At 43.6% G+C, this 23,689-nt stretch overlaps 1 protein-coding gene across 4 annotated transcripts in view; it reads left to right on the top strand.

Moving 5' to 3' along the window:
* Positions 1–23,689, top strand: part of DIP2C (disco interacting protein 2 homolog C) — a 476,875-nt gene that overhangs the window by 343,400 nt on the left and 109,786 nt on the right. For all 4 annotated transcript variants that reach the window (XM_066585296.1, XM_066585294.1, XM_066585295.1 and 1 more), the window contains 2 exons: positions 15,314–15,453; positions 18,916–19,052. In XM_066585296.1, coding sequence (XP_066441393.1) covers positions 15,314–15,453; positions 18,916–19,052 — 277 coding nt within the window. The remainder of the gene's footprint in view (positions 1–15,313; positions 15,454–18,915; positions 19,053–23,689) is intronic.

Here is a 23,689-nt window from a genome sequence, read left to right as displayed (position 1 = left end):
CATGGAGCACAATGGGCTCTATGTTGCCGATATCCGCAGTAAAATAGAACCTGCTGCGTTCTCTTTTCTGCGAGTGGATTACGCAATTCTGACCCGCTAATGTGAGCGGAATTGTGTAATCCAATGCGATTGATCTGCGTATTACCACGGATCAGACGCATGCGGAATCCGTAATTCCTATCCGGTCATGTGAGACCGGCCAAAGGTAGATCGCTACCTTTTTATCACGTGACCGGGGACCGCTCAACGAGGCCACCCGTCACTGCTCCAGGCTCTCTGTGACCGTTGGTCGCTGGGAGCAAGGAGATTTTAAGTTTCCTGGGCTCCCCGACTCCTGCGCATGTGTCCGGCTTTTTGCCGGCAATCACATGTGCAGAATCCTGGAAGGTCCACGGAGGAAGATCGCGTCGGGATTCAAATACGCAGGCCTCCGGTAAAAAGATTCATCTCCTCTCACCGATCGCATCGGTGAGGGGAGATGAAACTTCAAATTTTTTTTTTTACTTTTACGTGATCGCCATTATTGGATAATGGCGAACACGTGACCAGGAACCGCTCACCGCGGACCCCCATTAAATCTCCATGCTCTTGGCTACGTTTTGTAGCCAGGAGCAGGGAGAATTTAAATTATCCTGGCAATCCACAGCTTTTGCGCATGCGCCCGCCATTTTGGCGATGGGCGCGTGTGCAGAAGCTGTGGTAAGGTCCGCGGATAAATCTGGGGGCCTTAGGTACGTACTTTCATCCTCCCTCACGGATATGATCTGTGAGGGGAGATGAAACGTACGCTTTTTAAACTTTTAAAACCTTTTTTTTACTTTTTTTTTTTTTTTTACTTTTTTACACTTTTTTCTCACTTTACATGATCACTGTCATCCATTGGATGACAGTGATCATGTCCCCGGTATAATCTCTCTGCTCCTAGCTACACATGGCAGCCAGAAGCAGAGGGATTTTAAATTTCCCGGGGCTCGAGCCCGTCTGTTCACGCGCCCGATGTCAATCATCGGGCGCGCATGCGCAGACGGGGATTCGGGTCCCGGGACATCGGGACACCGCTGAGGACTGGGGGTGAGTATTTTCACCTCCCCTCATGGATCCGATCCATGAGGGGAGGTGAAACTGACTTTTTTAAAACTTTTTTTTTAACTTTTTCGCGATCGCCGCTAACCATTGGATAACGGCGATCGCGGTACCGGGGACCGCTCACCGCAGTCCCCGCTGACATCTCCTGCCTCCCGGCTACCTACAGGAGCCGGGAGCCAGGAGATTTTAAATCTCCCGCGCCGCCGGGCCTTCTGCGCATGCGGCTGACGTAATGCCGCCTGGCGCGCATGCGCAGAAGACCGGCTTCGGGCCCCGGAGCGGCAGGAGAGCGGGGAGCAGCGTTCCAGACCTCGGTGAGTAATTTCAGCTGCTCCGATGGATCCGATCCATCAGAGCAGCTGAATCTTTAACTTTTATGTACTTTTATTTCCTTTTTTTGCGATCGGCGCTATCCATTGCATAGCGCCGATCGCAATGCCGAGGGGGGCTCCGAACAGCTCGGGATGACAGCTCCATGCTGTCAGCTACCTGCGGACACCGACAGCATGGAGCTGTCACGTCCACAGCCCGAGGGGCACTATTCTCTGCAGGAAGCATGTTTTTACGTCCTCAGAGAATAAGGCCCACTTCGGGAGGACGTAAAAACACTATGGGCTGGTCGTTAAGGGGTTAAATATATAAGCCCTTCTCTGCAATTCATCCTAAAATGTGTTAAAATACAAAAAAATTGTATACTCACCTTCTCCCGGCAGCCGGAGCTCCGCACGGCCGTCCTGCAGTGGGTGTGAAGGGGGTGTGAGTCAGACCTGCCCCCTGATTGGCTCAGCACTGAGCCAATCAGAGGCATGCCTCACTCACACCCATTCATGAATTCATGAATGGATGTGAGTCAGACCTGCCCCTGATTGGCTCAGCGCTGAGAGGCAGCAGTCACTCACCCATTCATGAATTCATGAATGGGTGTGTGAGTGAAACCGGCCTCTGATTGGTCAGGGCTGTGACCAATCAGAGGCAGATCATTCAGCAGGCGGGGATTTTAAAGCCCTGCCGGCTGAATAGTGCCGAGAAGCAGTTCAGGAGAACTGACAGCGGCCGCGGCTGGACTCCGGCTGCAGCAGAAAGGTGAGTATACAATTTTTTTTTAATTTTAACACATTTTAGGATGAATTGCAGGGAAGGGCTTATATATTTAACCCCTTCCCGACAATTCACCCCGCGCATGCCGGCAGCCCATTGCTTTCAATGGAGCGGCTGTATTGCTGGCTCCATTGAATTCAATGGGCAAACATCGTTCTTCTCTGCCACAGCTGTTACAGCTGTGGCAGAGAAGAATGATTTGTCTTCTATATGTTCTCAATGGGGTCGGCGCTGCTGCCCCCGGCCACATTGAGCGCATATAGAGAAGAGAACAGGAATCGCAGATAGGTGCGATCTGCGATTTTTTTGTTCTTTAATTTATCGGACGAGCGCATAAAAAGCGCTCATGTGTCCGATACCATTGCAAAGCAATGGTTTTAAAAAATCGCCGGACGCATGCGCAAATCGCGGCAAAAAACGCCCATCTGACTAAGGCCTTATTGTGTGTTTTTGGGAGGCGATATGAATAAATACCCTTTTATTTTTTACAGCGCTTGCTGTGTAGGATAAAACATGAGCTCAATTAATTGTGTGAGTTGTTACAGATACGACGATACCAAACACATTTTCTTTTCATCAAAGAGGGAAAGTGTACAAAAAGTTTGTTTTTTTTTTTGTTTTTTTATTACAAATTCTTTTTTTAGTGTGTTTTTTTTTTTGTTTGTTTTTTTTTACATCTGTCATGTCTCTGAATTATATGATAATGCAATGCATTATTGCTAATAGCGATCATAGGCCATGGCAACCAATCAGCCATACATAGAGGAGGGCCGAAGACGTCAGTGAGGGAGTGCCCTTCCTCTGTGAACCCTTTACGTGTCGCGATCTGCATTGATTGGGGCATGTAAAGGGGTTAAAAGTGGGGATTGGTGTTCTCCCTGATCCTTGCTGTTGAAGCGGGACACTGGCTGTCAGCCTAAGCCTTCGCCATCAATACGACATAAGTGTACGCCCTGAGGAGGGAACTGCTTCCCTATGATGATGTATATTTATGTCCTGGGGCGGGAAAGGGTTAAGGCACACCATGATCTTATTTGCTTGTACAGCAGCTGCATGACCTTGTTTGCTCCAGTTACACTTGCAGTTAAGAGAATCTGTTAGTACTATTGTGCCCCATATTCACTGGGTCCCCAATTCAGCTCTGTGCCCCCAAGAAATCAGAAGGCTGTGTGCATGCGATCACTCATTGAACTGTATGGGAGAACGCACGCACAGAGCCACCTGAAAAGGGATTTCTCGGGAGCACACTGCAGTAACTGAGAACCCAGTAAATATTAAAAAAAGCATCTCACTGGACCCCGTTCCCTCAACTTTGAGCCCCATAACATAGTTTATGGGGCTCAGAGGTTCCCTTTAACTAAAGTCCTCAAGTCCTTCCCCATGTCAGTTTTACCCTATGGTTTCCCATTTCGCATGTCTATTTTCCCTACCAAGTACATCACCTTACATGTATCATGTTAAACCTCAATGGTTACTTTTCTGACTAAGGGCCAACTCATCTAGATCCATTTGTAACAGAATACTGTCTACATTTTATGCGAAAACTGTTATTCCAAGATGCACAACCCCTTTGAGCATGTGGGGCTTGAGTAAATCCCGCTCTTGTCACCCCTAGCAAATAGCTGATTTTGCTGTGGAAAGTTGCGTCTAGCCTGACCTTGAGTATTACAGGATGGCCATGCACGTTCTTACTGAGCGGCTCTCTATTCTGAGACATCGATAGGGGCTCTATGACATTAAAGGAGTTTTCCCATCTTGGCTTTTCATGGGCAAGATGGGAAATCACTGCTATTGGCTACCAGCCACCCAGCCGAAGCTTACGGGAAAAACTCAACGCTTAAAGGGGTTGTCCCGCGCCGAAACGGGTTTTTTTTTTTTTCAACCCCCCCCCCGTTCGGCGCGAGACAACCCCGATGCAGGGAGGTAAAGAAAGCTCACCGGAGCGCTTACCTGAATCCCCGCGCTCCGGTGACTTCTCTACTCACCGCTGAAGATGGCCTCTTCCTCCGTGGACCGCAGCTCTTCTGTGCGGTCCACTGCCGATTCCAGCCTCCTGATTGGCTGGAATCGGCACGTGACGGGGCGGAGCTACACGGAGCTACACGGAGCCCCATAGAAGACTGCAGAAGACCCGGACTGCGCAAGCGCGGCTAATTTGGCCATCGGAGGGCGAAAATTAGTCGGCACCATGGAGACGAGGACGCCAGCAACGGAACAGGTAAGTATAAAACTTTTTATAACTTCTGCATGGCTCATAATTAATGCACAATGTACATTACAAAGTGCATTATTATGGCCATGCAGAAGTGTACAGACCCACTTGCTGCCTCGGGACAACCCCTTTAATACGTACCTCAATGAAGGAATGGGAGCTACAGAAACAGTGTAGCACAGTGCGTTATGCTGTTTCTGTAATTTGAGGAGTTACAGAAACCGCTTAGCGTGTTGTGCTATGTTGTTTCCACAGTTTCAAGTACTAAGCGCTTGACTCTTTCCAAGAGGTTGTTGGAACAGTATGGCTGGGAATTCCCATCTTGGCTATGAAAAGTCGAGATGGAAATACCTCTTTAACCCTTTCCAATCCAGTTTGTATCCTGGTTTTCCTAGGGGGCTTACTCTTTTTCTGCCATTATACAACGGCGCTATATGCTGGCTGAAGCCAGTACTGCATGATGTGACACGTTGGATAGGCTCCGACAGCAGAGAGGCTGGCAAAATACAGTAAGAGAACTCCGACGGACGTCTTCCAACATCGGAGCTGTACAGCCTTAAATCATAATGTCTTCAGAGGTCAGACAGTGGATTGGAAAGGGTTATTGTGCCCTAATATGGCATATGACTTAGGGATATCACCTTAGCATAATATCTTTCATCACATTACACTATGTAGTATCATCTGGTCTCCTCCTATGGGACTTTTGGGGTACTGTGAAGCTTCAGGGTCCATATTGGAACCAATGCTGCCCTCATTCTATTTACACCCTGAAGTCGGCCCGCAACTTTGTTTTTATGATGGTAAGGAGTTGCTGATAATGAGGATGATGATGTTATTATCGTTATCCTTTATACATTGCCTGTTCACAGCTGTACTAACTTTATTGGCATCTTGTTCGAATACATATAAAACCTCGGTAGGATATAAAATGACAGAATAAAATGTAAAGTACAAGTTATATTGTGCATCATAAAAACCTGCCGTTTAACATCGCTTATTCTACATAAAAATAGTCGCTCTACCCTGAACTTCAGCAGCCACTGGTGAAATGGTTTAGAGTTCTGCCGAATGATGGAAGTGTTTTATCTACAGATAACAATAGCAAACACTTAGAGAACCATGAGGCCATATTCATAAAGGGATCCTTGTAAAGCCGCGCAACACTCTGGAATAAGAGGCGTACAATGAAGGGGAATGGTTTATGTATCGAGGTCAAGTCTACAGTGGGTGCACAAAAATGTGTCCTCTCTTAACTTGGCTTCGATTTTAGTTGTTATACAGATTTAGCAGAGTTTAACTTGATTTTTAAAGGGGTAATCGGGATATTTAACCCCTTTTTAATATTGATGACCTATTCTGTCATCTTGGGTGTTCTTGATTGAAAGCCTCGGCCACCTCACATGAACTTCTGTTACCGACCATCAAGATGATCTCAGGTGTGTGCCGGATTGTTAACGGCATCTTCTGATGTCTGACAAGGCATAAGATCAGTGTTTTCCATACCACATAATTCAACATAACTTTATTAATACACAGCATGACATCATAACTCAAAAATGGTTGCAGATATTGAAACCATGACTGCTCCTCTAAAATGCTGATGAAACAGTACCCTGAAATTATGTATCTCCTGACCACCTTTCCGTTTTCATTTTTTGGACTGAATCCAAGATGATTGCCACCAAGATGGCTGACAGGCACCACCATAGTGCCAAAAAGTTTTGCTCCACCCATTTAAAGGGGTTGTTCCGCAAAAGCAAGTGGGGTTAAGCACTTCTGTATGGCCATATTAATGCACTTTGTAATATACATCGTGCATTAAATATTGGCCATACAGAAGTCATACACTTACCCCCTCCGGTGTTGGCGTCCCCGTCTCCATGGCGACGACCGACGCCTTCTTCTGCCTGGATTAGACGCGCTTGCGCTGAAGGGGCCGCTCCGGCGTGCTCGCGCCGCAGAGGTCGGCGCCATGGAGACGGGGACGCCAACACCGGAGGGGGTAAGTGTATAACTTCTGTATAGCCAATATTTAATGCACGATGTATATTACAAAGTGCATTAATATGGCCATACAGAAGTGTATACCCCCACTTGCTTTCGTTGGACAACCCCTTTAAGTGTTTTACAACGTTTCCTACTTGTATCTCTTTTCATTCAGAAGATATTCCAGGTAGCCCTGACTTTTGAATCACCCTGTACTACATATTCTGACCCTCATAACTTTTTTTTTTTTCTTTTTCATCAGTGGGGCTTCTTAGACCTTGTATTTTTGTGACGTGAGCTTCAGTTTCTATCGGTACCATTTTGGGTACATACTTCTGTCGTGGATTTCCTTTCCATTGCTTACTCAATTTGGAATGTTTACACCCTTCCATATTAATTCTGAATTGATAATGCGCGTAAGAAGATTTCACACTGACACAGGTTCAGCATGTATAAGCTTCCTCAATTCTGCTTTATTGTTGGGCCCGCAGCCTCTTTTAAAAGAGTTTAACATATCTGCATATCTGGGCAGGTCAAAGATTACATAGATACAACGTATTGTTCAATTATTGGATAAGCATCTTGCAATCCTTCCATCCTCCGGTCATCTGTGATTGGCCATCAGGTGGTGGATGAAATGACTGGGTTGTCTTGGAGCCACGTGTGGTTCCTTCGATATGATTGGATGTTACATCATGAACTATACATTGCACAAACCTCCCATGTTATTTGCATACGTTTCCAGTAAAATTGTTTGGGTAATTATTGCGGTAGCTGTTTCAGACTGCGGTTATCTATGTCTGAGTTATACTTCTCCTAAAGGCACGAACAGCTGGAAAAAAATAAAAAAAATAAAAAAAAATAAATATATATATATATATATATATATATATTTGGTTTCATGTTAAATTTCCTTTGTCAGCAGAGTTATAGAACAGATATTTTCATATAAACGGAAGTACCTATTGCATAACTGTAAGAGCATTATTTTTGTAGCAAGACAGAAGGCAAACATGTTATACAGAATGTTAATTGATAAATGTCCACTGCCAAAGGCCCACAGTCCAAAATATGGAAATATTGGGTTTCCACTACACTTCCACCAGCGTAAACCATACCCCTTGGCTCTTGATTGACGTTTCCAGCTCCCATAAAGGGGTTGTATGTTCTCAGTAAAACCCCTGTAAATGCAGTAACATAACAAATAGGCATATAGTCATTTCTCCCCACTTCTGGACTTGGCTTATTTTGGAAATTGTAGTGCAAATAAGTCCTCTCCAGGTCAAGAGAGCTGAGCTGGTGATGCCAATCAAGAGCCAAGGGTTATATTATAAACCAATGGAGGGAGAACCCGTACCAGACCCGCAACAGAAACACCCATCTGACCATTTACAACTGATTGGCATGTTGCGTGAAAACTGCAATTTTTGGGCTGGGGAGTGGCTGTGCAGGGAAAAAAAATGGGTACAGTTCTTTTTATATCCCCCTTCTTTGAATAGGTTTTGTTTATGGTGGTAATCTTTCGTGGCTGACTTCCTTTAATAAAAAGTGATCCTTTTTGTCTTGACCCTTTCCATTTAGAGATGGTTATGGAGTTGGCCAGTAGAGGTTCCTAGTTCAAACTGTAATTACAGAGTCTCTTGTATAGGAAATACAACACAAGTCCCAGGAGTAGAAACTTTGAGAGGAACCAATGTGAAGACACAGGCAATCTAGTAAGATCCCATTAATACAGTAAATGGGGAGGCATTGAGTGAACTACCGGAGGTGAACATGGCGACGTCTGTCCCCAAGAGTTGAGATGTTTTCGGGATGTACAGCATATAGTCTATCTCCCGAATAGAATTTTCTCATACCGGTTTTCATGGAGCTCTTTTGTTACTGTTTCTCAATCTTTGCCTGTCAGCACGGATGTCATCGCTACCAGATCTGTCTCTCACATTTCTTCATATTGTCTTTCTCTATTGACGCCTGGAGGCTTTCAGTTTTTTCGAGATCTCCGCCGTTTGAGAGCCGGCTCTTGCATTAACCTTTAATTGAGATTTATCACTGCAGGTTTTCAAGGAAAGCTTTACAAGAGACCGGATTGCTTTCCAAATTAACTTGTGTCATATGACCTGTTAGAAGAGCACAAATAATTAGTCCTGAATGGAAGCGCCTGGCAAACTGGATAAAAATTACACAGTAGAACCTCAGGAGACCTACAGAGATGCTGAATGCTTTTTCCTGCTACATTTGCCTGGGCTATTTAAGTAACTTGATATGTTTTGCATGTAATTATCATTCATAACCCAGACTGAATTGCATTATCTTCCTATTTGCGTCTCGGAGTGAAGCCGGATGGAGTGCTGTCTCATCTCATCCTTGAAAATCGCGGTGACATTTCTGTCTGGCTGAGTTGACTGCTTCAGTGAGTCAGTCGGGTATATGACATAGACTGTGGTTCTATGGATACAGCCTATATTCCCGTTGATTGACAGTATGTGACTATACTGTACAAATTGGCTGGCCGGATGCGGATGCTCATTAATAGGGATGTGACAGAGAAGCATTTGAAGTAACATGGGGGTGGCTGCATCTCCATTGGTTACAACTTCATTGGGATCAGCCATGAAAAATGTAGTCCTTAGCAATTAGATTGTGACCTGCATTAATCACACTGTATATACAGTGAATGGCCCCCTTATTAGAGATCCCCATGGAGTGAAACGTTGGAAGTTCTTCAGAACTGCATTAGTTCGTTGTGGTGTAGATTCCTTTCGGTGATGAAATCGTTCTGCAGGAATATTGGACAATGGGGAGAGGAAGCTTCTTGTTACTGCAGGTTACGGGGGTAGCGGATATTAACATGACTGGCACGTTGTAATAACTCATTTACAGCATTGTTGTAGATTGTATTGTAGTTATCATAATGCATTAAATGTCAAGTTAATGTTTGCTACATCTGTGGATGGAGATGCTGGCAGGAAGGGGTCATCGATTCATGCTGCTTTTGCCAAATTCCGACCTCCCATCAGCACGGAGCAACAGAAATGTTCTTTCACTGCTCAGTGATCACATATTTGTGCTACTTTGATCTTGGCGTCTCGCTTTTCCGTTTCTTTTACTTAGTAAAGGCGCTGGAACTAGTCGCTCCTTTGCACGGATGGGAAATGACAGCAAAGACGAGTTGTGCATTCCAACATGTTAGTGGGAGCACCAGCGTTGTATTTGGCTGTTCTTGACTGTGCAGTGCCTTTCATCAGAACGGTTCTTGACCTCCTCCTTGGATCCCTTTCACCGACGAGTTGTTTCTTTCCTCATGATCTCCTTTTGCTAGATGTTTTTTCTCGATCACGCCATTCTCGGTTACCTCCGCACACCATCACACAAGAAAACCCAACAAGGTTGGCAGTGACATCCCGACCCCGGCTAGTCTAGCACTGATGACCAGACCTTATTGGAAAATGCTCAGATTGCTGGATTTCCTCATCTAATGTGTATTCACACTGAAACTGATCCAAGGAAAACTTGTCACATGATTCTATTCTGCACTCCGGGGGTCACTGGATAATTTCCATACAAGGAAGCTCAAGGTGTGAAAGGGTCGGGGGTTCTAATAAAGGGGCAAGGGAAACTATGCAGCAAATTGCTCACCCTGGTCTGTGGTCGTATGTAATTGACTTGTGCCATTCAAAAATATCCCAGTTGGTAACTATCACCAGCTTGTCACACACCACACGAAATGGGCTACAGTGCTCGTGCCAAATTCTTAGCCTACGATCCACATAGTAGACAGCAAATCTGGACTCGCCTCACCAGGAGACTCTGAAAGGTCCACAGGTTGAAGGGGCTTCATTCTGAGACCCAATGGACATTTTCTGTTGTACCTTATACAAGCCATGGACCGGTCAATCTGTATTTGTTGCTGTAGGTGTTCTGCAGCTCAATATATGTACGTTTTATGCTGTATTTACATGGGGGATGCACGTTACGCCCGGGATTCTTACGGAACACAGAACACTACACATCCTATTCCTGTGCAAGAGCTGCATAAAAATAGGGCATGAAGTCATCTTTAAAACTCGGACCATCGGTCTGAGTGACAAATCGCTATTGTACATGAACCTATTCAACTTTTTTTCCCTGTGCGAGTTCCATCCAGATTGCAATCGGAAGAACTCGCACGTGAATATCACCCATGTAAATAAATCCCTAGCCTAACGAGGTGCAGTTTGTTCTCAAAACCTCTTGGTCCTCGTATATGTATTACATAACTACACGCCTCACACTCGCTCATTATCGCCACCACAGCATCTACAGGGTGGCCCATGGAAAAATACCCGGTGCCACACTCTTATGAAAGCTGTCTAAAAAGAAAAATCTTTATTGCCCATAGTAACCAATCACAGTGCAGCTTTCATTCTACTTCAGCAATATAAGAAATGAAAGCTGCGCTGTGATTGGTTGCTATGAGCGACAAAGATTTTCTTTTAGATGGATTTCCTAAGAGCATGGTGCTTGGCCAAAGTCATGTATGTACATTGCAGTCGCAGAAGCGTCTGTAAATATTTACCTGTTGGTGGATCCTGTAGGCTGAGGGCAAACTAATATGTATGGTGGCTGCCAGACAGACAGGTGTAAATTGTTTTTCCAATGGCTGAATTTAATGGCCAGTCCTATTATTGCACTCTTGAGATAACCTCCATTGGGAATATCTGTCAACTTTTCCATATTGCTGCATTCTAGGAATTAACATTCACATAAATCCTTTTAAAATTGACCTTCATATTGGAGGGAGAATTTTTATAAAATGGCCTTAATATTTCATTGTCGTAGCCACTGTCACTATAACTTCGGAGTACTGCTTCCCCTTATGGGGCAGAGGGGATTGTAGTCTGAAACAGACTTCATGGACAACGCTGATACCTAATATTAGAAAATAGCGTTGAGCGGAACGAAACAGTAGAACTTTATTTCAGGTCAAACTCTGCTAAAAGTTCAGTTTAGCCAGAAGCCAAACCTCAGGCAGTTCATCTCCGCCAAATGGACTAAAAGAAGAAAAGGGGGAAAAAAGATAGAAAATGAAGAAGATGGCTAAAGAATAAGAAAAAGGGAAAAATATTTTCTTTCCTTTTTCTTATTTTCCATCCATTATCTTTTTCCCGTTTTTCCATCTTTTTTCTTCTTCTTTGCTTTCAGTTTTATTTTCCTTCTATTTTTTCTGTCCTTTCCGCCTTCCACTTCTTTTTCCTTCTTTTTCCCTCCTTTCTCTTCCCCTCCCTTTCTCTTTTCCCTCCCTTCCTCGTCTCCCTCCCCTTTCTCGTCTCCCTCCCCTTTCTCGTCTCCCTCCCCTTTCTCGTCTCCCTCCCCTTTCTCGTCTCCCTCCCCTTTCTCGTCTCCCTCCCCTTTCTCGTCTCCCTCCCCTACTTCTTTTTTTCTTCTTTAACTTTGCATTAAAAACCTTTTGATAGTACTTAGATACACTCGAAGGTGACCTAAGCGTGTTATACAGGGCTTTTATGGCTCTTAGACAGTGTTATGCAACTGTTTTAGAGCTATTGCTACAAAACCGAAAATACCTCGACTGAGGTATTTCTTCTATCCTTGGGTTCTCCCTGTGACGCTCTCCCTGCATTTTGAAGACGTTCTTGAGGATTTGGTGTATTGGACAAATAACCATATTTAAGGCCAACTCGGACGTCTGTCACCTGACAGGTGTTCCACACCAGGTGCGTCCCCTTCTATATTCATCACCTGATACCAAGCCATTGTTTGGAGTGCTATCCACAAACCTATCTCTGGTGACGTTCCGGTTCAGTTTGAACCAATTCAGAGCGTACCGAACATTTTACCAAACTTTAATGAACTGGTCGAACCAAACTATTCCAAATTTTGCTCATCACTAGATAATATGCAGAAGATGGAACAGCGTCTGCCCACTAACCCGACACTCAGCGCCTTGTCAGAGGCGCAGGAGATTGCTATATTTTTCTTCTAATGACATTTTTTGAGTTCTACAAATGCAGACGGGAGTTATAGTGGTGAGTGAAGTAAAATGCAGTAATGAGACCGTTATAAAGGTGATATCTGATTATAGTACGTGTCTGGAGATTCATGCATTAAAGATGATCATAGTAAAAAAATATGAGCCATGGTCTCCGTCTGTTGAATACGTTTGGCAATTGTATTCCTGGAAAAAGAAAGAAGAAACAATGCGTAAACAAGTAGAAGGGGGGGAGCAGCCTGTCCATCAGCATGCCTCATTGTAATATGCAATAAAACCTCATTATTATTTTATGTATTATAAAGGGTTTAACACCTTAGTGACCTTCATATGCCTTTTTACTGACCTCACTAATGGGCTTACATACATCTTTTTAAGGTAGTGCCTTGGATGACTTCTTACAGCCAGGATCAACAAGAAGAAAAATCCAGGTCAAAGGAAGGAAAAAACACATTTTTTAAATTAAAGACTTGATAAGAACATTGTATGTTGTAGACAGACCATGGGTTTGTGTGCTGGGTCAACACTTTCAAACTAGACAGTCCTTATTCCTGCCAGGCCTGTGTAGTTTGAAACACGTTGGCCCAGCACAGAAACCCATGTCTGTCCACCACATACGACGTTCTTATCAAGTCTTTAAAAAATATATGGATTTTTTTTTTCTCTTGATCTGGATTTTTCCTTCTCTAGATGCTGGGGCCAACAAGTACATTTTCCTTTGTGTTACTGACAGCGCAGTTCCTGCTCTAACTGCAAGAAACAGAGATCCTGGCAGCTTAACCCCTCTCATGCCACAATCGATAACTGCAGCATATAAGCAGATCGGCACCTCACAATTCAGTCACAAGGTACCAATGACTTCCCATCATAGCTGGAGGCCTGACAAAGGCTTCTGTGTCTGCCACGTCACCCAGCCTATTAGACCTGGTCTCCGGCAGAGTCTAATAGGCCGATATCATAGATATAGTAGAATGCAATACATAAAAATTGCAGTGTACTATCCTATCTATCAAAACAATTGCATTTTCAAGTCCCCTTGAGGGACTACAATATAGTGTTTGAAAAAAGACCAGCTATATTTTATTTGAAAAAAATTCCAGCTTCAAAAACTACACATTTTTACTCATAAAAACCCTTTTAAATAGATAAAATACATTTTTTTTAAATAAACCAATACGTAACAGATATAACCACGTTCATGATGACCCAAACAATGAAAATGTTCTGTTATTTTTCTTGCATTGTGAAAATAATTTTTAAAAACCCTGCAGAATTGCTATTTTTCATTCATTTGCCTCCGAAATAACACAATTAGAAGCCATGTCACATGGGCCTCAAAATGGTACCAATAAAAACCACAACTCTTCCCGTAAAAAAAAACACCTTGTATCGCTCCGTTGCCAGAAAAATAAAAATGCTATGGGTCTTAGAATGCGGCGATGCGGATTCAATTGTTTTTATTCAAAAATGTGTTATATTGTGCAAAAGTTGTAAAAAAAATAATGTATATAAACTTGGCATTGCCATAATTAAGCGGATCCAGATTAACAAAGTGATCATGTAATTTCTACTCAATGGTGAACACCATAAAGATAAAACCCCCAAAACAATGTCGGAATTTCGGGGGGGGGTTCCATCTCCCGCCACAAAAAATGTAATGCAACCTATTGTATGGACCCCAGAGTGGTGCCATTAAACATTCAGCCCATCTCACAAAAAACAAGCCCTCATATCACCTGAGTTATCGTTTTTGCAAAATGATGATGAAAATCATTTGGTCTTGAAGGCGCAAAATAGAGTTAAAGGGTTTAAATGCATAACAAAAGATGAAGTGGAGTACAATAAACATGAACTAAATGAGTGACAGACCAACATAGAGGGAGCGAGGAGCATGCCCACAAAGGCATGCAATCTACGAGGGAAGGTGGAAAGAGACGGTAGGTGAAGGTAGAAGCTGCTTCGGTGGCTGCGTGGTAGTACAGGGTGGGCCACAGAAAAGTAGCCCAGCTCCACAGTCTTATGATCTGTGATTTGTTGTCCATTGCAACCAAGTTGGAATATAGCATCTGGACGTTTGGTTTCCTAAAGATAAGCAATACCGAGTAAGTCTGGCAGCTGCTTATCCTCATTGCCGTTTAGCTGATCTGCCAGATTTTTACTAGTTAGCAGACAGATAAGGCATCAGAACAAAAATCGCATTAAATTGTTTCACCACTTTTTATAGTATTTTTAGCTTCTGGGAGTGTCTTGAGTAATACTGGAGGTAACCAAGAAGGGAAGACATCTAAGAGGTGGAGGCACCTGGGCAAGTGTCTCTTTTGAAGTGGGAGGTTACTACCCTCATAAGCCAGCTGGATGGGGATAGTAACAAGAACAGCAATGCAGGTGACCAGGGCACATTCAGGGATGTTCCCTGGAAAATGCTCTCTCACGGGCACCCCCAATGTAAGGGGCATGAAGGGTGGGGTGATGGGCCTTACAAGACAATTACTCCAATTCTGATGTTCCAAACTAAACTTTAATCAACAGTCCAACATTGATAGACAATGGTGGTTGGCGTGATAAGCATTGGAGTTGTGTACATCCGGCAAGCGGGATAAGCAGCTTCTACCGTGTGACCCTCTAGAGTTCCTTCCTCAGCATGAAGAAAACCAGCTTCCCGATCTGTACCACACACTGTCGCACTCTCAGCTACGTTACTATCTTAGCGCCCGAACATCTCTGCCATTATCTACTTCAATCTACTCTACAGTGCCTCTGAAATTGGCAATAGGTCATGATTAAGACTCTCTTACTACATTGTGTATGCAGCTCCTGTACGGCCCTCTGTGTCTCCATCGTAACATTTAAGGGTTTAAAAAGTTAATAAAATACTTTTTTCTTAAAATGTTCAAGACATATTTTTGTCATCTGTTTTTCTCACTTTTGTGCCTTTATTACAGGCCGACGGATGACAGCAACCAGCCTCCAGGTAGGGGGGTGTTATCAATGCAAGGACTCACCCATGGAGTTATTAGAGTGGACTCGGAAGAAAAACTATCTGTGCTCACCGTGCAAGATGTTGGGACCGTGATGCCTGGTGGTGAGTATATCATAAGCTGAAGTATTTATGTAGTCCCCCTAAAACAGATTCTTTCAGTGTTCCTGAAATGAGTAAAGGTGCGTCCACACTGTCATCCATGAAAGGCACACATTTTTTGCACAAAAAAGGATAAAAACGAGTGCTTCACAGATACATGTGGGCTCATTAAGCATCGAGAGGACATTAGAAGTGATTAATTTCTCACTTCCGGGCAGCCGGTGGAGGTAACTTTAAGGGTGAGATGGTGGTGACAGGTTCTCCTTAAGTAGATGAGTGCTGAAATCCACAGTAGAGCTTTGCCGGACCCCCGCCACTGATCAGCCGAACAAACGGGCAGCAGTGCTTACTGGTGTGCCATTACTCCTTCTCTGCCACCTCCAGGAGACTTTATGGCAGATTGTTTTAAACCTTTTTGTCACCTCAGTATTAATAAAAGTAATTAAAAAAACAATTGAAGGATTTATCATGCCCTGCATGTTCATTTCTGCTGTAAAAAAAGTCACAAATTTGGGGACTTTGGGTTGCAAAAAATTTGTGACATTTGGGCATCTTTCTGCCACCCTCACCACTTTTCCAAAAAGTAGAAGGTTCCAGGTCTCCCTGCGGCCAGGAAATCTTGCCACCAAAACTGGTATTAATTATAGTGCTAACCTACACCAGCGTGTATCTGCTGTAGAGTTGCCTGTCTAATGCACAGGACAGCTTGGCATGCAGCAAATTTACTAAAGGGGTCATCCTGTTACTGGGCAACTTTCCTACTATAGCTCCGGGTGTCTTAAAATAACAAAAAGAGCAGCACTAGCCTGTCCTTTGCTATGGAGATCCAGTGCCGTTACCCCAACATCCTCCAGCGTTGACACTGCAGCCTCTGGTGACTTCCTGTGACATCATCTTCACAACAACCTGGATCTGAATGCGGCCGGTGACCCTGCGTACCTGCTTTCTTCTGTATTGCAGATGACCACGGCGGCTTGCCCTTTGGTCATGCGCAGTACCGTTTTTTGTTTTTTTTACCCATCGTGATGATGCGGGTACCCATGGCCTATCCGCAATGTCAATTGCTGATGGGCCGCAGGTCGAACAGGGCTTCTATTGACTTCAATGGAAGCCATCCGCGTGGATCCCGCTGAAAAATAGAACAGGCTGCGATCCTAAATCGGCTCTCCTGTGAACAGACATGCAAATGTTCTTTCAACAGGTGTGAAATACCATGAATTGTCCGCGTGAGTGACGATCCCGGATTCCGCAATTCAAATCCGGTCGTGTGAGATTGGCCTTGCTCAGGCTGGCACATTTCAAAGACTTGTGCCAATTCTGGTGCCTAGCATGCCTAAATATTTTTTTCTTCATTTATGTAAATCTAATGCTCCATAGTCTTATATGTTCCTCTCGGTCTAGAGTTCCCTGGGTTATCTGGAACCCCTGAGCTTTAGGAACGTGCTGGACTTCTCCTTGTAGAAAAGGTAGATTTACACAGGGTTCTCCGTGACGGTTTCCTCTGGTCATCTAAGGCCAGAGACTGGGTGTGCCAAAGGGATCAGATCTGCAGCTGAGCTAACCACATTGTTTGAGGCAGTCTCTCGAAAAAGGAAAAGTGGAATATGTGAAAGATGCCTTTACACAAGATTGCTTGCAGCTGCTCTCCGCGCTGCACTCATTTGCTGCCAGCGGGAGGACAATGGCTCCTTTTAGTTTTTTTGTTTTTTTTTTCCTTTTGTAAATTCAAAATAACAAAACCAGAATTGTTTACCTAATTTAGCAGTAATTCTTCTCGACATACGAGACGCCCAATTAAATAAACATGTGCGTGTTTGTGTGTACTGCTATGTATATGCACTTATCTGTGTAAACACGCGCTAAATGAGATGACTAAAAACAAACACATCAGATAGATGGGAGTGACATGCCTGAACTAATAGCATCACCGCTCACAAATAGCAGAAATATTTCAGCATCAGCAGAAGGTTTGCTTTCACCGTCATCTGCTTCTAAAGTCTCATTTTGAATTCCATCCTAGTCTCAAATTCCTTCTAAAGGGAATGTGCCTTTAGAAAATGAGGTGGAAGTGAAGTTTTTATGTTAAATGTATTTTTCTTTAAGAATTTTGGTGTTTAATTTTCAATGTCACAATCTAGAAATATCCTGAAATCCTGCAGTTTTCACACTGGTCACTAAGCCTGATAATAGTCCGACACTTCCTGTTCTGTAGAGAGAACTTCTCAGAAGTCATCTCATTATCATCACTGGCAGGATTACACTAAGATTTGATATCTACTATATATACATAGATAACTTAAAATCCCCCATTCTTAATGGGTAGTGTCACAGCTCACCTCTCCCCCTCCCTGCACACTGACCACTAAGCCTAATAATAGTCTGACACTTCCTGTTCTGTAGAGAGAACTTCGCAACTGTCATCTCATATCATCACAGGCAGGGTTACACTGAGATTTGATATCTACTATATACATAGATAGCTTAAAATCCACCATTCTTAATGGGTAGTGTCACAGCTCACCTTTCCCCCTCCCTGCACACTGACCACTAAGCCTAATAATAGTCTGACACTTCCTGTTCTATAGAGAAAACTTCTCAGTAGTCATCTCATTATCTTGCAGATGGGCTTTACTTCTCCTGTAACACCCATAGATTAAATGGGAGTTATAGAAACAGTGTGGCACAGTGAGCTATGCTGCTTCTGTAAATTGTGAGCTGGGGAGCTCCCATTCACTTCTATGGAAGTTATGGAAACTGCATAGCACAGTGTACTTAGCTCCCAATCACCCCTGGCTATTGCATTCAGATGATCTGGGTGCCACAGTTTCGAGAGAGGAGCGAGTCTCAGAGTCGGGACCCACATCTATCAGACCTTTACAGATATCGTAGCATGCTTACAGTATTTGCATAGCCCAGCAGTCATTAGACTAGGATGGGCTATACAAAGAGTATAATGAATGCTGATGGTCAAACGTTTGTGTGTTAAACAGATGCATCGTGCCAAACGTTCATTTAGCGCTGGATATATCTGTGGGTATGCCAAAAAAGCGGAGATGGGAATACCATCAGTACCAGAAACATGTTATTTTCAGTTTTTTTGAATGGGTATACATATTAGAAAGATCTCTTCATAATAAATTGATCACGCAGTGTCCCCTTGATGGGACCCCCATCGATCAGCTACAGAGAAAACCTGGCAGTAGGTGTTCAGTTTTCCTGCAGCACCCCCGCAGGGGAAACTAAGCATTACACAGTATCCGATCAAATTAATTTCTGTGTAATACATTACAAGAATGGCCCTCCACAGACGTAAACACTTTTTGTAGCTGAAGATCTGAACAGGGGACCCCAAAATATAAACTCAGAATTCAGTGTATGAAATGGCTCATCTTAAAATGTCAGTGTATGAAAGTTACTTGATATAACATTACACCTATGGTAATCCCGTGTTTCCATCTATTCCAGCTATTATGTGCTCGGTGAAACCTGATGGGATCCCACAGCTATGTCGGACGGATGAGATAGGAGAGCTGTGCGTGTGCGCGCTCGCTACAGGCACGTCCTATTACGGTCTGTCCGGTATGACCAAGAATACCTTTGAGGTTGGTGGAAGCACTTTATTATAGCTGATTAACGTCACTTTCGCAGTCATATATTTCCATCCTCGGCTTCCAGGATTACAGATGACCTTTAACAGACGTCTTGTTTCTATGGATAATTTTTCGTAATATCAGCATCTTTTCGATGACGTCTTCTCTGCTTTTCCTCTGATGGAAAATAGAAGCTTTTAATTCGTTTCACTACTTGATTTCACGTTCTACATTAAAATGCAATTTACCACATAGGCCTCAGGTTTTATATTTCTTAGGGTTGATGAGTGTAATTACTCAGGGGTATTTACCTTTTAGTATTTCCAGTTAGAAGGGCATTAATAACTTTGAGACATAGAGGACCTCATATACTTTTCTGGCACATTTGGCATGTAGTAATACGATTCCATCCATATGATGGTCAATGTCATTGAATACACAAGCAGGCGTTGAAATATACAGTTGTCATAAGATCACAACCAGAAGAGCAAATCTCCATAACTTAAAGGGGCACTAATTTTTTAGACAACTTCTACTCATCTACTATCTTGTGTTTGTCTCATCACTTCTGTCATACACTTGCATTAAACATATTGTTGCTTTAGCACTGTAAATTAGTGGCTGCTACTTGGGGTCTCTCTTCCAGCTTCTCTGCAATCCACAGTCATTGGGTACAGAGCTTCCTTCGTAACCAGGACACTTCTTTAGTAAGTAGGACACAACTAGGGACGTTTCCATAGCCATAGTGGGAGGGACTACCTTCACAGGAGGCTCCCTTGCCCTTACAAGCTGCAGGCTGACAGATCTGTAGACACTGTGATAACCATCTCCACAGTCTCTGCCTCTCCTGCTATTACAGCATGTGTGTCTGTGCACATTACACACATAAATTATTGGGTTTAGTGCCTGATGGTCCTGGGAAAGCAGAGTGGTGGGCATTCAGATATTGCCTCCCTGCTGATTGGACCAGAGACACTGCAATACAGCATGCGAGTAGGGGTAAGGAAGTCAGGACAGCGAACTACTGGCAGGGAAAAACTAGTGAAAATGCAGGATACAATGGCCAGATTATAGTGTTCTATATGTACACACACATGGCAGCTTAATCTAAAAATTCACCTGAAAATGCAGGTATGCTTTAAAGTATATCAGAATTTTTAACAAGTTTTCATAAAAAGTACCAGTTTTAGTTACCTCTCATTGACTGCTGTTTGCACCCTGTTTCATGCTGTTACAGTCTCATTTTCAGGTGGTCTTCTCCATTTTTCTGTTGTTCTGCTGTTCACAATGCACTTTCAGGGAGGTAGCGTGTAGCAAACCTAGTATTCTGCCAGTAGTTCACTGTCCTGAATTCCTTGTCCTTATTACTCTGGTCCAATCAGTAGGGTAGCAGTGTCTGTATTCCAAACGCTCTGCTTTTCCAGGAAGATCAGGCATTTAAAGAAATTCTGGCCAAATGGTTAGTAAAAACAACTGTAAGCGCTGTGGATTAAGTTGGTGTTATATAAATGAAAGATTATTATTATATTATTATTAATGTATCCATACACAAGACACACCCACACACTATAACAGCAGGAGGGGCAGAGACTGTGGAGATCTTTATCATAGTGTTTGCAGAACTGTCAGCCTACAGCCTCTGAGTGCAGGGAAGCACCCCTGTGAAGATTGCCCTTCCCTCTGTTGCTATGGAAACAGACCGGTTTTCTTGTAACTACAGAAGCTCTGTACCTAACGACAGAGAGTGGATTGCAGCGAAGCTGGAAGGGAGACCCCTAGTGGCAGCTGCTTCATACGTGATTTATAATGGTGAAGCAACAACATTTTTAATGTAAGTATATTAAAGAAATGATGAGACTAAAACCAGCTAGTAGATGAGCAGAAGTTGTCTGAAAGGTTATTGCCCCTTTAACCGACCCAGAATTTTCCATTCTGAGCAATCCATCAATAATGTTAAAATTTTAATGAAAAATCATTTTGATCATTACAAATAGAATCTGAATGTGTAGATTGTTTCACACACGGATGGAGAGGAACATTAGAACGTTCATCACATGATGGCTCAGTCTGGGCTTTATGTCCAAACAAAGTGCCATAAAACCGAAAGGTAGATGTAAGTGTTCATATGATCGTTTCCCCTACCAGTCATGTCAAGTCATCTTCTATAACAGTGGTCCCCAATCAGTGGCTTGGGAGCCACATGGGGCTCACAACCCCTTGCTGTGTGGCTCGCCGTGGGAATCCTGAGCGGTGACCATTTGTACTGTTAATTGACCGATAGTATAATCATAGTGTCCAATTTCACCCTGAAATGTGCATCAGCAAATGTTTGGAATTCCACAGTTTTGTTTCCCCACATTTAGGCTAGGGCTCCACAGCAACTGTGGATGTAACACACCGATCACATTATGGCTGCGTCACAGCGCATCTTAACCCCTTGAGTGGCGGGTTTCCTACCACCCTGTCGTGCCCACCAGGGCAGGTTTTTTAAAATGGTCTAATCATTGAATTTCAACTAATTTTGCAGTTGCGTCTCAAGAGCCATAACTTTTTCATTTTTCCATTGACATGGCCATATGAGGGCTTGTTTTTTGCGGGACAAGTTGTGATTTTTTAAACAGGGGGGAGGAAAAAAAGAAATGGGGAAAAAAGAAAAAAAGGGGCCATGTCATTAAGGGGTTAAATAATGTATTAACTTCCTTCTCTGGGTCATTACGACGCACATGGATACCACATGTGTGATTGTATTTTTGATTTTTTTACAAAGTAAAGGGAGACAAGTATTTTTTTTATTTTTTTTATTTTTTTACTTTTTTTTTTTTTATAATTTTTTTTTAAATTTTTTTTTTTGTCCCTTTAGGGGACTTCCATAGGGACCCATCAGGACCCCTGATCACATTCCGGGGGTCCGATGGTGACAACCCTTTACATGCTGCAGTGACAACCCTTTACATGCTGCAGTCACATAGACTGCAGCATGTAAAGGGTTAACACAGCAGAGATCGGAGGTTTTCTCTGATCTCTGCTGTAAGAGCTGGTACCTAGCTGTCCTCTGACAGCTAACAACTAGCTCTCCCTGCCACAGAGACCATCGGCTTGCTTCTGACAAGCCGATGGTCTCTATGGCAACCTGTAAACAAAGCAGGACATTGCCGACATGTCGGCAATATCTTCTGCTGGTTTTTCAAAGCCCTTGCACTGCTCTGTGTGGGTCTGTGCAGGCAGAGCACACTGTCACAGCTTGTGGCACTGTGCTCTGCAGCTCCCATAGTGATACATAGCCCGGAAATCTTCCGGGCTATGGCACTATGAGCAGTGGAGCTCGTCCCCGGAAATTTTCCGGGCGTGCCACTCAAGGGGTTAATAGAAGTGAACGAGGTAACATTGCAAGTTGGCGATACAAGAAATCCATCATGGTTGGTCATGGCAACTTGTGAGTCACAACACAACTGCATTCACTAGGATGCAATACAGCGGGGCCATACTGTGATTTTATTTTTTTGCTGTGTGAGCTATGTGCACCGAACCTAACAAAAATGAGTTCAGTGTGGCTCCCAACCATCGATCAACGTTGAACATGGCCCGCAAGGAACAAAAAGTTGGGGACCTCTGCTCTAAAGTATAAAAGTTGTCCTTGTACTCATCAGACTCATGGGCTTCCAGTGTGCACCACTCTTTCCGGGATGTCACTGCCAACCTTGTGGGGTTTTCTCATGCAGTGATGTGGAGAGAATACAGAGAATGTGTGATTAAGGAAGAACATCCAGCGGTTGGAAACAACTCATCGACCAATAGGGGTCAGATGAGGATGTCAGGAATGACCCCTTGCTGTTAGCTGTACACAATATGCCAGTACCGCTATCTAATTTGTGGCAAAGCCTTGTATGTCGCAGAGTGTTAAGGCAGCAGAAATGCAGTCCTAAGCTCTTGCTCACGACCTGAAGGTTGTGAGCTCAATCCTTGCGTGGTTCAGGTAGCTGACTCAAGGCTGACTCAGCCTTCCATCCTTTCGAGGTCGGTAAAATGAGTCACCAGCTTGGTGGGGGGTAATAAATAAATTACCCAAAAGCACTGTGGAATAAGTTGGCGCTATACAAATAAGATTAATTTTTATTTAAATGCAAGAAGCTTCATGTCCGCAGGGGCCGATATTCCTGCAGAACGATTTCATCCCCTAGTGGTCATCCAGTGTAGATATACCATGTGAAGGGTTCTGTATTATCATCTACTGGAGAGAATCGGTACTGAATTTGTGCCTGTGTGCGTGTCACAATTCTTAACCTTTCTTTGAGAGGTGCGCTTTAGATGACCTTTCCATGGAGCCGCACTGCTTGGTGCCCAATCCTCAGGTATATCTTGTATCTATAACATTGTGTCTGCATATTGCGCTCTCCCTCTCCAGTATCTGTAATCTCAGCTATTGGAAAGAATGTTCTGCCGCTCACAATAAGTTAAACAATGAAGGTCGTATCATTTGTGATGAGCAGAACACTGCCGTCAGCATGCTGAGCGCTCACCATTAAAGGCATTTGTCTGTAGTGAATGTTAATAATTGAGTAGAGTGTTCTTGCGGTGCACTTGGAAGACAAAACCTGGGAGGATTTGCAATCTCTCTGCAGTATTTTAATTTTAATGCTTTTTTTTTTTTT

Source organism: Eleutherodactylus coqui, chromosome 12 (assembly GCF_035609145.1).
Source record: "Eleutherodactylus coqui strain aEleCoq1 chromosome 12, aEleCoq1.hap1, whole genome shotgun sequence".
Classification (NCBI taxonomy): Eukaryota; Metazoa; Chordata; class Amphibia; order Anura; family Eleutherodactylidae; genus Eleutherodactylus; species Eleutherodactylus coqui.
The sequence above is the reverse complement of the archived record's forward strand: the minus strand, read 5'-3'. Positions and strand labels throughout refer to the sequence as shown.